This window comes from Theropithecus gelada, chromosome 14, assembly GCF_003255815.1.
Source record: "Theropithecus gelada isolate Dixy chromosome 14, Tgel_1.0, whole genome shotgun sequence".
Lineage (NCBI taxonomy): Eukaryota > Metazoa > Chordata > Mammalia > Primates > Cercopithecidae > Theropithecus > Theropithecus gelada.
Window position 1 is genome coordinate 33,898,419 of NC_037682.1, and position 16,559 is coordinate 33,914,977.

Here is a 16,559-nt window from a genome sequence, read left to right on the forward strand (position 1 = left end):
AAAACACTGGAAAGGTAACTGACTGCCTGCTTTTTTTAATGCAGTTTTCAAAGTATATGTAAAGTCATAATTTCTTGCTACTTGTCAGTATGTTACTTAATCCTTACTGCTTGTCAGTATGTTACTTAATCTCTGAGCCTTGGTTTACCCATCTATATATTAGGAATAATAATGATATTGTACTTTGCAGAGTTAAATGAGTTAATTCACATGAAGTGATTACAAGAGTATCTGAAACTCAGTGCCACGTTAGCTAAAGTTATTATTCATTTAAAATGCTATTCCTACCACTTTTATCATCAAAAAGAATTGTTTATAATAGAGTCTCTCTATGACATAACTATTTATTGTTACATATCGTGCATTCTATATGTTAATAATACCTAGATGACAGCTAAACAGTTAACTATGGTAACAGAAATTATAATGTGGACTACAAGACAAGTTATATATTCCTGATTTTTACTTAGCACGCTCCTAGATGTTTTTCACAAAATTTCTCTTAATGCCTAAGTACCTTTCCTGTAATCAAGATCACTTTTGCTTTGTAATGTACTCAAAAGACCTATTTAAAGAATTGTTCTTAACTCCCTTCTTTTCCAGTGTGATAATTTTCTTCTGACTATAGTACAGGAACCCTTTCTACTTTCTTTTTCAAGACATTAAAGTGGATTACATAACTAGCTTAAAGCTAATCTATATATAACCATTTCTAATCAAATGAGACCCTCTGAATGCCCACTTAAGTATTAAGTGGTATTTTATACCCTTCCAACATTAAGAACAAGACCATCCTGCACACTCCTGACTCAAATCACATGGATTTTCTTTAAGATTATAGAACATATAACAGAAGCATATAATTTTCCAACACAATAACTCTTTTCCAATTGAAAAGTATCCTGTAATATTATCAGCATCAATGGGAAAAGACCCCCAGTTCTCAATTTGACAAAGCTTTTGAGATGAAGCTTTCTCCTAAGTAAATAGCAATTTTCACATACATAACTGCAAAAAATATGGGAATAACATTACTAATTATTCTGGACCCTAGATCATTTCAAAGCAGTGGAGTACTATTCAAATTGTTTTTAATAGAAAACTAAAAAAAAAATTTAAAAATCAATTCACAATTGATGTACTAATAAGTAAAGTCCCTATTAATAAAACAATGTTGAAAAATGTTGGTTCAATTACTTTTTTGATATATTGTAAATTATTACACAGCAGGCCAATATGTATGTCTATAATATGTAATATGTATGGTATGTGAATAATGTCTTTAAAGTTAATTCTGCACTTTACGTGTGTGTATCTCTCGCTCTCTCTTTAAAGTATTCTAAAATATCTCAATTAGTAAGAATTTTTTCAGAATCAGGACCCTGAGTAAGCATTACATTGACAAAAAATTGAAATAAGGAAACAGTATTTATTAAATCAACATGTATTGTAAACTTAGTAGCCTATGATTTAGCAATATTTTATCCAAACAACTAATTGTGTAGGAGGTGCTAAATTCAGTCTTCTGAACTTAGAAAAGTACATGTAGTACGTTTGCCTTTTTAAAAAATTAGATACCAAATGCTGTTAGTCTAATGTAATTTTATTCTCCAACTGTTTTGTGACACTGTTGAAAAACACAGACTAACAAAATGTGATCATTCTAACTGGGAAACAAGAAAATGAATTTTAAAAGCCTGTTTTTGTTTTTAAAAATCTGATAAACATTATAAATAATATGATTTTCCCTTATAATTTTCTCCTTAAATCTATTAGAAAGTCTAAACTTATGCAAAAAGAGTAAGAAAAATAAATTTCACTTCATAAGCCATAAAAAACTAGAGCCTTTCAAAATTATAAGAAAGTAGTAATTATGTCTGACCTTCCATAATACTTAATTAACTGTGCATAAATGAGGTCCGTGGAAATCCAGAAAAAATAAAAATTATGCCTTTAAACAACAGTAAACCCTTTTAGATGGCAATTACGAGAAGTGTGATATAATGGGAGAGAATTTAGAGTCAGAGGATACATGATCAAGCCTAGATCATAACCTTTACTAATTCTGTTTCTGACAAACCACTTAACTGTAACTAAGCCTTCATGTTCTCAAGTACAAATATAGGGGTAACAAAGCCTACCTTACAGAAGATAAAACCAGATGTGAAAGCATTTGTAAACTGCTAAGTACAATACACATGTTACTAATTATACACTTACTACTCTATACTTCCTTGCCTTCTTAAACAGAATTAAACAAACATAACTCATGGCCATAATTATGATTATAAATTATTGTGCTAAACTGTAATATGAGGACCACTGATACATCAACCTAGGCAAAAGAAGGGCAAAATGCTATGAGATGGTGTATTAATCCATTTTCACACTGCAGATAAAGATATACCCGGGACAGAGTAATTTATAAAGAAAAAGAAGTTTAATGGATTCACAGTTCCCACATGGCTGGGGAGGCCTCACAATAATGGCAGAAGGTGAAAAGCATGTCTTACATGGCGGCAGGCAAGAGAGAATGAGAGCCAAGTGAAAGGGGAAACCCCTTATAAAACCGTCAGATTTTGAGAGACTTACTCACTACCATGAGGAGAACAATATGGGGGAACCCCTCCACCCCATGATTCAATTATCTCCCACTGGGTCCCTCCCACAACACATGGGAACTATGGGAGCTACAATTCAAGATGAGATTTGGGTGGGGACACAGCCAAATCATATCAGATGTATTGTCTCTTGTTGCCTGCTGCCAGGTTGTTAGCTGAGACTTCTTGCTCCCCTAGTATACATAGCTATCAACAAGAAGCCTTCCCCGAATAATGCTAGTTGAAATTCTCTCTCTTGTAATTTGCTGCTTCACTTTATCTCTCGCCCTTCTCAACAGACAACTTTGTCTTCTACTTCACAGAGAATAAAAAGAAGGTACCAAATGAGAGCTCAACTTTCTGCTACCAAACCTACAAACAAACTGCCTATTGCAACCATTCCTTCCTTCCTTCCTGTAACCGCCTATTCCTTCCTTCCTTCCTGTAACAATGAAGACAGGTCCGTCCTGTCTCTTACCTAAAGCTAATCCTTCTACCTATGATTGAGATCCCATCCCTTTCTGCTTTTGTTAATTATTCAAACTCTCCTGTAACTTCAATCCCAAGCTTTTCCGTGGCTACTTCCCATACAGTGTAAACATGTTCAAGTCTTTCTCATCTTCTAAAAGAAAAGCAGTGGAAAAAATTTCAGCCTTTTATTACAGTCCACCTACCCTCATTCTCCTTATCTAAGAGCTACACCTCCCCTGTCCTAGAGAAATACCATGAAATGTACTACGGATATGGTAGAGAGCTGTGGAGGCACAATTACAACTAAGATCATTTTGAAACAATGAGTGAGAATCAGGTGAGGCAGTGAATGGGCAGAGTGCAAATGCAAAGGCATATTGCCACAGACGGGTATCTGGCCTCTAAAGGGAAAAGAAAATGGTTCAGAGCTTCCACTAAATGGCAAATTAATAAGACATAGGGTCTTGCTCTGTCGCCCAGGCTGGAGTGCAGTGACACAATCATATCTCACTGCAGCCTTGAACTCCTGGGCTCAAGCAGTCCTCCTGCTTCAGCCCCACGAGTAGCTAGGATTACAAGTGTGAGCCACAGCAACTGGCTCACACTTTCCTCCCACTGAAAATTCCTTGATAGTAACAGCAAAGGAATATTTTTTTTTTTTTAAAAAAGGCATAAATGTGTATGAACAAAAAGGAGAGAAGAGAAAAAACAGGTGAAAGAACAGGAGAGAAGAGAAAAAAACAGGCGAAAGATACCAAAATTTGGAGAGATGTAAAATTAATCAATAAATAACAAATTCAGTGTACCTGCAAAAACTGAAACCTAAGTCTAAAGTGAAAGAGAAAAAGAAGTGAGTTCATTCACACAGAGGCAGGAGAAATTGAGGAATGGAAGGCATCAAGTACCTTTGAGAGTGGAGTTGAGGGGCAAAATTAAACAAGAGAAAGACTGGTTAAGACTAAAAAACTGGTTAGACCTCCACCTCTCTTCCTCACTATAAAGCCAGAAATCACAATTCATTTTATGAGGCTAGCATAACCATGATAATAAATTTAGACATAAACATTATGAGAAAAGAAAATTACAGACAAATATATAGCATGAAATTAAACATAAAAATCCATGACAAAATAATAGCAACTAGAATCCCTCCATGTATAAATATAATAATGCTTCATGATAAGTGAAGTTTGTTCATCCTAGGAATGAGAAGTGGGCTTAAGAAAAATCTACGTGATTCACCACATTAACAAACTAAATGAGAAAAATCAATAAATGATCAATAAATGCAAAATTCAATAAATGCAAAAAAAAAAAGATCTAACAAATTTAAATACCTACTTATCATAAAAACTCTTAGCAAAGTATTAATTGGAAGAATTTCCCCAAGCTGATAAAGGGCATCTTTAAAAACAGACAGTTAACAGTATACTTACTGGTAAAATATTGAAGGTTTTCCTCCTAAAATCAGGAACAAGGCAAGGATATCTGCTCTTAACACTTCAATAGAAGCATTTTAATAGAAGCAACATTTTAATAGAAGCAACATTTAATAGAAGCAACCAGCTAGTGCATTAAGGCAAGAAAGGGAAACAAAAGACATACAGATTGTTAAGATGGAATTAAAACTCTCATTATTTGCAATGACATAACTATGTTGGCAGAAAATTCTAAGAAATTGACAAAAATAGCTATTAAAATTAAAAAGCAAATTTACTTAGATTGTCAGATAAAAGACCAGTATATAAAAATAAGCTATAATTTTATATACTATCAATCGACAACTGAAAAATGAAATATTTTTTAAAATACCATTTACAATGGAACCAAAAACAAATAACTAGAAAGAAATTCAAAAAAAGATATGTAAGACCTCTACACTGAAAATTATAAAATACTGATGAGAGAAATGAAAGATGGCTTAAGTATGGATTCAAAGACTCAATATTATTAAGATGCCCATTCTACCAAAGTGGATATATATTATTGCAATCCCAGTTTAAAACTCAAGCAAGATTTTTTTGGAAGACACTTACAAGCTGATTCTAAAATTTCTGTGGAAATATAAGCAAACTAGAATAACCAAAATAAACTTGAAAAGGAGAGTATTAGAGAACTAATTTTACAATGACTTTGAGACTGACTATAAATCTACAGTAATCAAGATGGAGGTATTAGTAAATGGATAAACATATAAAACAGAATAGAGTCCAGTAATAGACTCATACTGCCAAGATAGTCCAATGGAGAAAAAAGTTTTCAACAAATGATGCTGGAACAACTGAATATCTATACTGAGGAAAAATAAAAGCATGACCTCACATCTTACGCTATACACAGAAATAAGTCTAAAGGTAAAAGCAAATGACCACTTCTAGAAGAAAACATTGAAGAATATTCTCATAACCTTAGAGAAGATGGGAAGTATTAACTATAAAAACACACATTTGATAAATTATATTTTGTCAAAACAAAAAACTCTGCATCAAAAAGATGCCATGAAGAAAATGACCTGGTAAATCACAGACTAGGAGAAAATATGTACCACATATATACAGAATCAAGAATATATTTAATTAAAAAAAACACTTCATAAAAGAAAATTATACAAATGGCCAATTATCACATTAAAAAGGGCTCAACATCATTAGTCATCAGAGAAATTTTTAAAAGGCAACAACCCCACATTGGGGTATGACTACAGACGCTGTAGAGTAGTCCAGTGATTCTCATGGGATGTGGCAATTTTGATAGGCAGGCAGCATTTTTAGTTGTTACTGACATCTAGGATCCTGCCACACATCTTACAAAGCACAGAACAGCTGAATAACAAAGAATTATCCTGCCCAAACATCAATGGTGGCAAAATTGCGAAAACTCCAACAGCCAAAATGAAAGAGACCAATAACATCAAATATTGGCAAAGATGAAGAGCAACCAGAACTCTCTGACACATTGTCAGCGCATACGTAAAATGGTTTATCCACTTTGCTGTTTGACAGATACTACATATTATGTGCAGACTGCTTCTCATTGGCCAATTAAAGGCCAGTATGGCCTACAAGAACCAGCATGATCCAGTCTACTTTTCCAGCCTCATCTCCCAATTAACTGAGTGAGGCACAAGGATGGTTTAATATTAGGATATTTTTCAATAAAGTCTACTTGATTCTGCTGACAGAAATTTTAAAAATTCTGAGGCAAAAGGTACCTTAAGGTCATTTAGTCCGACATACTTCCTAAAGTAAGAATATCAGTACAATCCTAATGATGAAAAACAGCTACTGTCTCTTACAATGAACATTAACAGTTTTGGCAAAACAACATTGATGTAACTGGTCTAAACTGAAGAGACAACAAATTCTATATAAATAATGGTTCTTTACTCTTTATAAACTGAGTTAACTGGACTTCAGTATAGAATTACAGACACTGCCTTAAGAAGCATCACAATACAGACTGAAAAAATGAATATAAAAGTTCAGAAAAATATATTTACAAACACTACAATTCATTTTTAAAAAAAAGAGTCAGCCGGGCGTGGTGGCTCATGCCTTTAATCCCACGACTTTGGGAGGCCGAGGCAGGAGGATCACTCGAGGTCAGGTGTTTGAGACCAGCCTGACCAATATGATGAAACCCTGTCCCTACTAAAAATACAAAAATTCGCCAGGCGTGGTGGCATGCACCTTAATCCCAGCTACCTGGGAGGCTGAGACAGGAGAATCGTTTGAACCTGGGAGGCGGAGGTTACAGTGAGCTGAGATCGTGCCATTGCACCCCAGCCTGGGCAACAACAACAACAACGAAAAGTCAACTGATAATTAGTGTATAAATGGTCTAAATCAGCATTACCCAATAGAAATATAATGTAAGTATAAATGCAGGCTACATATGTAATGTTAAAAAAGTAAAATGCAAGAGAAACAAACTTGGATATGTGCAAATACATGCATGCATATTATGCATATAAAACACAAAATAGCCAGTAATCCAAAATATTATCATTTCAACATATAATCCACATAAAAACTGTTCGATTAACTACAAAGAATTATCAGACAGGGACTTTAACTGTGATAAGTTTATTAAAGGATATAGTAGAAACAGTGGACAACATGTATAAAAAGATGAGAAAGAGATGGAAACTTTAAAAAAAGAGCCAGTAGAAATGCTAGATATGAAAACTAGATAAGAGATCAAGAATTCTTTTAAGAAGTTTATCAGCAGATGGACACCGTAGAGGAAAAATAAAACCAGTGAACTTTAATCAACATAATCAACATAAAATTTGTTAAATTATTTTAACTCTTTTAAAATACTGTCTTTAAAATCCAATGTAAATTTTACCCTTACAGTCCATCTCAAGTCAGGCTAGCCACATTTCAAGTGCTCAACAGCCACATGTGGCTAGTGGCTACTTTTGCTTATTATGTAACAACACTTATAAATATTTTACATGGATTATTTCATTTAATCCTCCCTTGGCACATATAAGAAAAAGTAACTTGTCCAAATTCTCAGATAGAGATGGACTCAAGATTCTAACTCAAGCAGCCTGACTCAGATCTCCTGCTCCTAACCAGGCTTTCCCACCTCAAATTAAGTTTTTCTGCAATATTACTGAAACGTTCAATTAAATCAAATTAATACCTGGATTCCTGCCACTGGTATCCTATTTTTTTGGAAACCTAAATTTGTGCTTTCATATAAAAATTAATTTTTTTCCCCTCATGATTTAAAATCTGAAAGAAAAGACTCACCATTAATATGAGTTTTTGATATTTTTCTTTTAGGTCTGACATATTTGCAGATGGGTCTGCCCCTAGGATGCTGTACCAATCCTTTTTGGGCATCTGCTCAGCAGCCATCATCCATGGAACCAGAAGTGGGCCTTCTCAGATTAGCTGAATAGAAATATTAATGACAATTCATTACGGTTTGCCATGTATCTAAGAAAAAAGTAAGTACTACTTTTGTAAGTTCTTTAATATTTAGTCGAGTAAATCATGATTATAATGCAAACCTGAGAAAGCATATATTTTTATTTAAAATGCCCCAAGAATTCCACGTACAAGTGTACCGACAAGTATGGAAAATGTGTTAGGTGTTTCACGATATATGTTTATACCTTAATTAATAAATATACAACAGCATTTAAAAAAAGAATTTTATAATGAACTGGGTGGTGTATGAACCTTTAAGAAGGTATTTCTGCTAATCTTATGAAAAAACTGGCACACAAGTAAGCACTCACTAAACACGCTGGAGGAGCTTAATGAATATTTACAAAATGAACGAATAAAAAAAAAAGCAAAACAGAACACCAAAGAATTAAAATAAATTTGGGGGCATTCCTTCTGAATGTTTCTCGTTTGCTTTTCCTCCAGACTGCCTAGAGAGCATGATATGCGAAATAACGTCAGCACCAGCAGGTAGAGAACAAGAGTCCCCTGTTATTGGAGAGGCGCTGAGACCTCGCAAAGACAGAGTGAAACTCTCCACGCGAGGATGCGCCAGTCTTCCACGCTCCAGAAGAGAGACCCTACCAGGAGCCCCAGAAATCAGGCAACCTCTTCCCACAGCTATATACACTTAACGAAACAGCCGGGGACTCGGGAATCTTCTCCATTCACAGTCGGCTTTACCCACCCAGCTATTGACGGGCACCCTCTCCGCGCTTTATAGGACATCAGACCTACCTAACTTCACACATGCGCTGCCGCCCACTCCTTGCCTACTGTCGGCCAGAACTTGGGACCGGCTTCTTCTTCCGCCGGAAGTCACTGCGCCGACGTCTCCGCGTTTCTGGTCGAGCAGTTGTGGCGGTGGCACCGCTGAGAAGCGACGCTCCGCCCACCCCGACGCGGTCGCTAAGGTAACCAGTCACGGCTTCTATGGAGTGGCGTGTACTACCAGTAAGTTCCCGAACTGTGAAGAAAGGCGCCTTTGGCTTCGTTCTAAGTCTCTCTTGTCCCGGCCCCGCAACTGTAGTTTCTATCCTCCTCCTCAGCGAGCACCCCCTCGCCATCCCAGGCTTTCCCCGCCTTCTTCAAAGCTTCCTTCGTTTACCGTACCCTGAGCTACTCTCAATCTTTTCTGTTGGTGCTTGAACTCTGGGGTGAGAGAGGGGTGCGGGGGCAAGGATATGAGAAGGATGGGGAGACCTGATGCTACTCTCGTCCCTACAGTTCCTTTACAATGTTCTTATTCGAAAATTAAAAGAACTAAAACCTATGCCAGGTAGGGCTAGATTTGCGGGGGATGGGGTCGGTTTAATTTTTTTTCTGCAGAAGATATTCAACGTAATTATTAATATTTCTTTTAGACCTTAGCAACCAACTTACAACATGAAAACGTTCCAAAATTCTTTCACATTTGCCATTTCACTTTGCTTTCATTTCAACCCAGTGAGACAAGTAAGGCAGGTGCTGTTATTCCCACTTTATTATAGATGAGGAAAGAAATCAAGGATCAAGGCCAAACAGCCAGTTGGGTAGCAACAGAACAAGGACTCAGCAAGTCTACACATTCTCAGGGCAGCTATGCTCTCTTTCAAGCTTACAGAAAACAGAATGAACTGCTCTTCTTCGAAGCAGTTAGGGGGCATTGCATATGGGCACTGTTGGGGTTTGCTGTTGTTGCTGTTGGTGGTGTTGGTGGTGTTTTTCTCTCCTCTCTTTCTTCTCCCTTTCTGATTCCTGTGTTTCCTTTTATTACTTCTTTGTGCTGCTTGCTTTACATTAACACCTCTTCCCAGCATTGTACCTGACGATGAAAACTACATCTTATTTTTGGCCAGCATGACATAAATTTCACTTGGGAGATGTTTAAATGGTTTTGTTGTTACTGTTTAGATTTTGCTTTCCTTCTTTTTTATCCTTCTTCTACCAATCTGAATTTGAGAAGCAGTCAAGATAAACTTAAGCAGAATAAATAAAATAATCTAATATGATCAATTATTTAATGATGTTATGAACTATAAAGAATAACTGAATGAAACAAGCAAGTTTAAAAATCTAAAGATGAAAGTATAGATTAGGTTCTTCACAGGATTTTGTGAAGTTTAAAGGCAGATACAAAGAGCATCTGGTTTTAGTCCTGGCTCCATCATACTTTCTTGTGTGGCCTTATGGAAATACCTAAAGCAATGGAATTAAGTAGTGTCGTGAATGCTTTCCTAAACAGCACTGTCAGATTGATGCCGACTTGAACATCTCTAGCCCTCAAACTCCCCTCTGTCCACTGTTGGTTCTTCCTTGTATAGGTAGATAATGCTCTTGTACTCCAGGTTTTTTGTTTTTTACAGCAAAAGCATTTTATTTTGATTTACTACTGTATTAGGTTATTGTGTTACCTCATTTATTTATTGGGGTTTGGAAAGTAAGAAATAGTTTTTTTCCCAGCAATCCCAAATATTTTCTCATTTCATCTCTACATACTTTAGTTTGCATCCCTAAAATGCACCAACTTTTTCTTTTATCTCCATAATGTCATTATTGGACTGTCACATAATATCTAGACCTTATTTACATTTTCACGGTTAATTGAAAATGTCTTTTTCTGGTTGGTTTGCTTGACTCGGAATCAGACAAAATGTACACTTTCCATTTAGCTGCTCTGTCTCTTAAATATCTTTTAAATTTTAAATTAAAGGAGTCCCATTTCTTCACTACAACCTTGTTTTTTTCTTTTCTTGCCATTGGCTTACTGACTGAGAACAGTTACACTCTGTCTGCTTGTACCAAAATAAACTTCTTAAAACAATTTTTACATAAATTTCTGATCATTAAGCTTCCTTCATTTTTGATTTTCTAGAACAGTACTTTCCAATAGAAATAGAATGTATGCCATAAGTGCAGGCTACCTATGTAATTTTAAATTTTTTAGTATCACATTAGGCACATAAGAAACAGGTGAAATTAATTTTAACAATATATTTTATTTAATGCAGTATACCCAGAATATTATTTCAAAATTAAGTAACCTAAGAATTATTAAGGCGATACTTTACGTTCTTTTCTCCTACGAAGTCTTCAAAAGCTGGTATGTATTGTGCCTGAACACACCTCAATTTGAACTAGCCACATTTCAAATGCTCAGTAGCCACATGTGACTAGTGGCTACTGTATCAAGCAGGGCAGATCTAGAGAATAAAGTCCTAACTCCTTAACCTGGCATTCAAGTTACCTCTTCAATATGATCCTTCCTTTTCCAGCCTCCCCTATTATCGCCATACATTAAACATTTAAACAATTGGATCTTTTCATGGTACTGAAACCAACCCAATAGTCCCATAGACAGGGTTTTGTTTGTTTAGTTTTGTTTATTGGGTTTTTTAAATTAATAAACATAGAAATGGACACTTCTTGTCTGAAAACTTGAAACTTGCGTTTATTTTATCTTTTTGTTTGCTTGTTTGAGACAGGGTCTTGCCCTGGTGTCCAGTCTGGAGTGCAGTGGCACGATCTCAGCTTACTGCAGGCTCTACCTCCCAGGCTCAAGCCATCTGCCCACCTCAGCTTCCCAAGTAGTTGGGACCACAGTTACATGCCACTATGCCTGGCTAATGTTTGTATTTTTTTTGTGGCGATGGAGTTTCACCATGTTGGCCAGGCTGGTCTGGAACTCCTGAGCTCAAGCAATCTGCCTGCCTCAGCCTCCCAAAGTGCTGAGATTACAGGCATGCGCCACTGCGCCCAGCCACATTTGGTTGATCTTTATTTGACTTCCGTCCTCAAGAAAGGATGCCCAGACCTCTTAACAAGTATCAAAGAGCTGAAACTCACCAGATTACTGCATCTAGACAATGAGATGCCAGACCCCTCATTCTTCATTATTGCTTCCTTACCCCTCCTTAGTTCCTGTTTTCTCATACGTAGTTAATATTTCTTCCCTGTTATATAAACCCCTAATTTTAGTCAGTGAGGGAGACAAATTTGACACTGATGTCCCATTTCCTTGGCTGCAGCATCTGATTAAAGCCTTCTTCTTTGACAATAATCATTGTCTCAGTGATTGGCTTTTTGGGTGGCAAGCAGCAAATGGAACTCCTGGTGTTTTGGTAACAGTATTTCATCAATAATTGTGTTCAAATGCTTCTCCTTACTTATAACACCCTAATTCTTTTCTTCCTCCTATCAGAATAATCCCTCCTTTAAGGCCTGTCTCTTCCATCAAGCATTTTATGATGGCCTAGTCCTTAGAAATTACTGCCACCTCTTATCTTTCATAGCAAGTCCTTTGTATATCACAGTATATTGTTTTCCTTAGAATATATTCTGATTCCCCAGTTGGGTTGCAAGCTTTCTGAGAGCAAGAACACCTCTCTTCAGAGAAACTAAGAACCAGCTATCTTGCCTCATTCTCTGGAGTTCTAATGATACATAGCTCTAATGGTTTTGTTTCTCAGTATCTTATTTTCAGAAGGCAATTTATCCATTTTATGTGAAACTTACATAGCAGAAATATAAACTACCTTAGTATCATGGTTAAGAGCATGAACTCTAGGGTCAGAACATATGTGTTTAGTCCAGGCTTTTCCTGTTACTGGCTATGTGAACTTAATTCTTCTCTGTGCTTTGGTTTCTTCCTCTGTAATATGGGAGTAATAATAGTATTTTCCTCATGGATTTGTTGTGAGAATTAAATGAGATAGTTGTGCCTGAAAGTAGTAAGTACTCAGTAAAGGTTAGCTATTATCATTATTATTAATTAATAATAGTTGTTGCTCAGTTTTTATATATTAGAATATTAGACATTCATAACAGTATTTTAGGAATTTCTAAAGGAGCAAATGAAAGCAAGAAACAATTGAATTGGAAAAATAAAATCAAACTCAAATATTTGTTGAACTATACATTTGGTTGGACTTCAGAATAAATTAAAAGGATAGGCAAAACTTGAGTTTGTGTCATCAGCATCTAACATAACCAAGGTAGGCATATATTAAATATTTGATTCCAAGATGATTGATTAAGTGCTATGGATGTAGATAGATATATCAGGAGTTTAAGATCCTTTGTCATGATGGTAGCAAAAAATGACATTGTTATTAAATCTATCACTTTAGTACATGCCTGCCATAAACTAAAGTCCACCAGACATTCACAAATTCTTAATTTGATGTCATACTAGTCAATTGTGCTTCTCATTGATGGATAATAATGGAAATCTATATTATGTATATATATATATTTAGTGTATTTCTGCTAATTATTTCCTATTCTAGGATTATATTTACTTGGCTGTTTTGGTAGTTCCATCACCAACTATTCCTTCATTTCCTTGATTTTTAATTCTGAATTTTAGGATTTTTATACCAATGAACTAAGCGGTATTTAAGTACCATGGGACATTATGCTTATGTTCCGAAATTGAATGATTGCCTCTAGAGCAACTTGTAATTTACTGCGAAGATAGAAAAACCACCAAAAATTAGCTAGTTATTTGATTTTTAAAAGACAATGATATATATACAGCCTTCATTCATGTATTGACTCAATCAACAAATATTTGTTGAGTGTCTCTCATGTAGCCCTCACTCCGTTAGTTACAGGAGACAGAAAACAAAGTTGACTGTAGTCCTCTCAAAGCTTAGTTTATCTTGGTAAACAGACATTTAAACCGGAACTGAAATAACTGTAGGAAGTACTAGTCCAGATGAAATACCAAGTGCTGTGATATTAATTAATAACTTTAATTAATAGATTACTTGAATGATTGAAATCCTTGAATTGAGATGAAGCTAATCCAGGAAGATGTATGAAGTGTTAAGTTTTAAATAGTGCTTTGAAGGAAGGGAAAGGTGAATGACTAGAATGAAAAAACTTCCTCTCTTTTTTTTTTTTGGTAGATTAGCATAAAGCTTTAGATAGTATTGAGAATCAGTTCTGATGAACAATCCTAGCTCATCTTTTAGAAATGGTTTTCATTTTTCCCTTTGTTGGTTGTCTTAACTCAGTCTATTCTCTCCTTCACCATTCTGACAATAGTCATCATCAATGAACTTTCGTTGAGTTTGTGCAAGGCAGTACACTAAGCAAGAGAGAAACAAAGAGGAAGAGGTAAATATTTTTTGTGGGCACCACACTTGTTGCTGTGTTTTTCTTGTTTTTTAGCATTATGTGTCGGTTCTTTCTAACTTTTTTCAGACCTCTTATAGGTCTTTATCTTATCTGGGATTTTTCTTCCTCTTTTCCTATGTTCACATCTGATGTTTTAATCATTCCATGATCCTATTAAAAATATTGTCTGTAATCCATCTTCTGTTTATCTTTAATAGTCATACAAATACCAACTTGTTTTTTCCCCCATTCACTTCTTTGCCCTTTTCTCTTTTTTCTTATCACCACTCTGGTTTTTCTGGGCACTTTCCAACTACCCTGAAATGTGTGGTGATGTCTTCCAGTCGTGTGGGGATATGCATTTATATATAGAAGCTCCTTGATGTGTGATGGGGTTATGTCTGATAAGCCCATTTTAAGTTGAAAATATTATTAGTGCCTTAATACACCTAACCTACTGAACATCATAGCTTAACCTAGCCTACTTTAATTGTGCTCAGAACATTTAACTTTAGCCTACAGTTGGGCAAAATCATCTAGCACACAGTACACCGTAGAGTATTGGTTGTTTACCCTGAGAGACTGCATGGTTCACTGGCAGCTGCTGCTCCCTGCCACTGCCCAGCATCATGAGAGATTATTTTACTACATATCACTATCCTGGGAAGAGATCAAAATTCAAAGTACGGTTTCTGCTGAATATGTATTCAGTAGAATACACACCATATAAAGTCAAAAAATTGTTAGTCAAACCATCCTAAGTCAGGGACTGTCTGTACTGTTTTTAAAAGTGTGCTACTTTCTCTATTTTAGTTTTTTAATCCTGAATTTTTTTTGAAAAGTTTATTTTTGTAATGTAATTGACTCACACAAGAAAGGTTAATCTGAACGATCAAGGGGTGTTAATTTGTGGGTTAAAATGTGTTAAACAGTTGATTTGAAGTCTGTTTAAGTCAATTAGAGAGTATAATGAAGATGTTTCCAGGGTGTTATGGAACCTTTTGAAGTTAGTGTGGAATTCACTAGTGTATATTAACTATGGCACCTGGCTAAACATGTTATTGCATTCAGGTTTTTTAATTTGTGTGAATTCTAATAGATATGAATAGGTCAATATATATAGAAGTTTGACTTTATTAATGAGCCTCATCTTTTGTTATAGGAAATTAAATTCATGACTTAATTCATCATAAGCAATGGAAAACATAATTAGTATCATTGTTATCTTTGTTACTCGCATATTTTTCTGAAATGTAAGGCAATGACTCTTGTTTTAAAATAAGATTAGTGTCATTATTATAGGTTTTTAAATGCTAAGTATCTCATATGGAAGAGTAGAATTCATAAAGACATATAAAATGTTGTGTGCTCACTTAAAGAAATGATTTGTTTCCTCCCCTAAAATTACATGAAGTAAAATTATGAGACATTTTAGTGTTGGTTAATATTTTCAAAGATTTCAAAATAGTTAATATTATTACACACAGTTTAATATTATTGTGCTCAAATTCAGTCATTGAATATAATTTTTGTGTGATGATAGCATTATTTAAGATGATTAAGCATTACAACTTCAACAATTTAAATCCACAAGAGATATGAGAGTAAAAATTAAATTTTAAAATGCATTCTTCACTTAACATCAGGGTTAATATAGTCTGTTTTTTATTACTTATGTCAGTTTACTAGTAATAAACACATTTAGCATTTCAGCTTCTTGAAACCTTTTAGTTTAATTATTTAGCAACTGAGAAAAACAAGTCTTATATGCTAAAGGGATTTCTGCAATGATGGATTAAATGCCAAAATAATGAAACCACACATCTTAAAAAATATACTGAAGAATAGATATTTTCTGATGAATTTCCACAAAATATCATATTTTTAAAATATTTTCAGCAATTCATAGTATTACTTTTTAATCTACTGTAGAAGCACCATGAGTCTAGTCTTTTGTAGCTCATTAGCAATTTCTTTAATGAGTTTTTGGTGTGATAGATAGTTAAAGTAACAGACAAATGACAGATTGTTTGCCTTTAATGATTTCCCTGTTTCAAGCCCATTACAAAGCAATTAGAAATCTGACAGCATTTTCACTCTGCATTACTGATTGTCTAAAGTGATGAGGAATGAGAGGTGGTGAATATTAATTGTATATTTTCATATGATTATCATAAATTATTACCTTGTCTGATGTGCTGCAGGTGAAGCAGGAGCATTAGAGAAAGGTAGTCAGATATATTAATTTGAAAGACTATATATTTTTAAAAAATCTTTGTAGTATAAACCCTGCTTTGCAATGTTAGCCTCTATGAATATTCCTCTATCATTATTAAATTAACTATTTTTAGTGTCTACCTATATTTGGGGCAACTGAAGTTTTCTTATTTGAGTACAAGAAAAGGAAAGGTTATTCCATTGT

At 34.9% G+C, this 16,559-nt stretch overlaps 3 protein-coding genes across 4 annotated transcripts in view; 2 read left to right on the plus strand and 1 right to left on the minus strand.

Annotated features, from left to right (window-relative positions):
* DNAJC24 (DnaJ heat shock protein family (Hsp40) member C24) overlaps positions 1-8,856 on the minus strand; it is a 54,004-nt gene extending 45,148 nt beyond the window's left edge. The window contains exons 1-2 of one of the 2 annotated variants that reach the window (XM_025356373.1): positions 8,774-8,856; positions 7,835-7,978 (exon numbers count right to left, since the gene is read on the minus strand). In XM_025356373.1, coding sequence (XP_025212158.1) covers positions 7,835-7,945 — 111 coding nt within the window. In that variant the 5' untranslated portion in view covers positions 7,946-7,978; positions 8,774-8,856. The remainder of the gene's footprint in view (positions 1-7,834; positions 7,979-8,773) is intronic. The other variant, XM_025356375.1, reaches the window with a different exon arrangement.
* A 19-nt stretch (positions 8,857-8,875) lies between these two features.
* The window catches only part of LOC112606209, a 501,724-nt gene continuing 494,040 nt past the window's right edge, over positions 8,876-16,559 (plus strand). The window contains exon 1 of the mRNA XM_025356376.1: positions 8,876-8,989. The gene's annotated coding sequence lies outside the window, so the exon portion shown is untranslated. The remainder of the gene's footprint in view (positions 8,990-16,559) is intronic.
* The window catches only part of LOC112606210 (doublecortin domain-containing protein 1), a 100,374-nt gene continuing 92,690 nt past the window's right edge, over positions 8,876-16,559 (plus strand). Inside the window, exon 1 of the mRNA XM_025356378.1 lies at positions 8,876-8,989. The gene's annotated coding sequence lies outside the window, so the exon portion shown is untranslated. The remainder of the gene's footprint in view (positions 8,990-16,559) is intronic.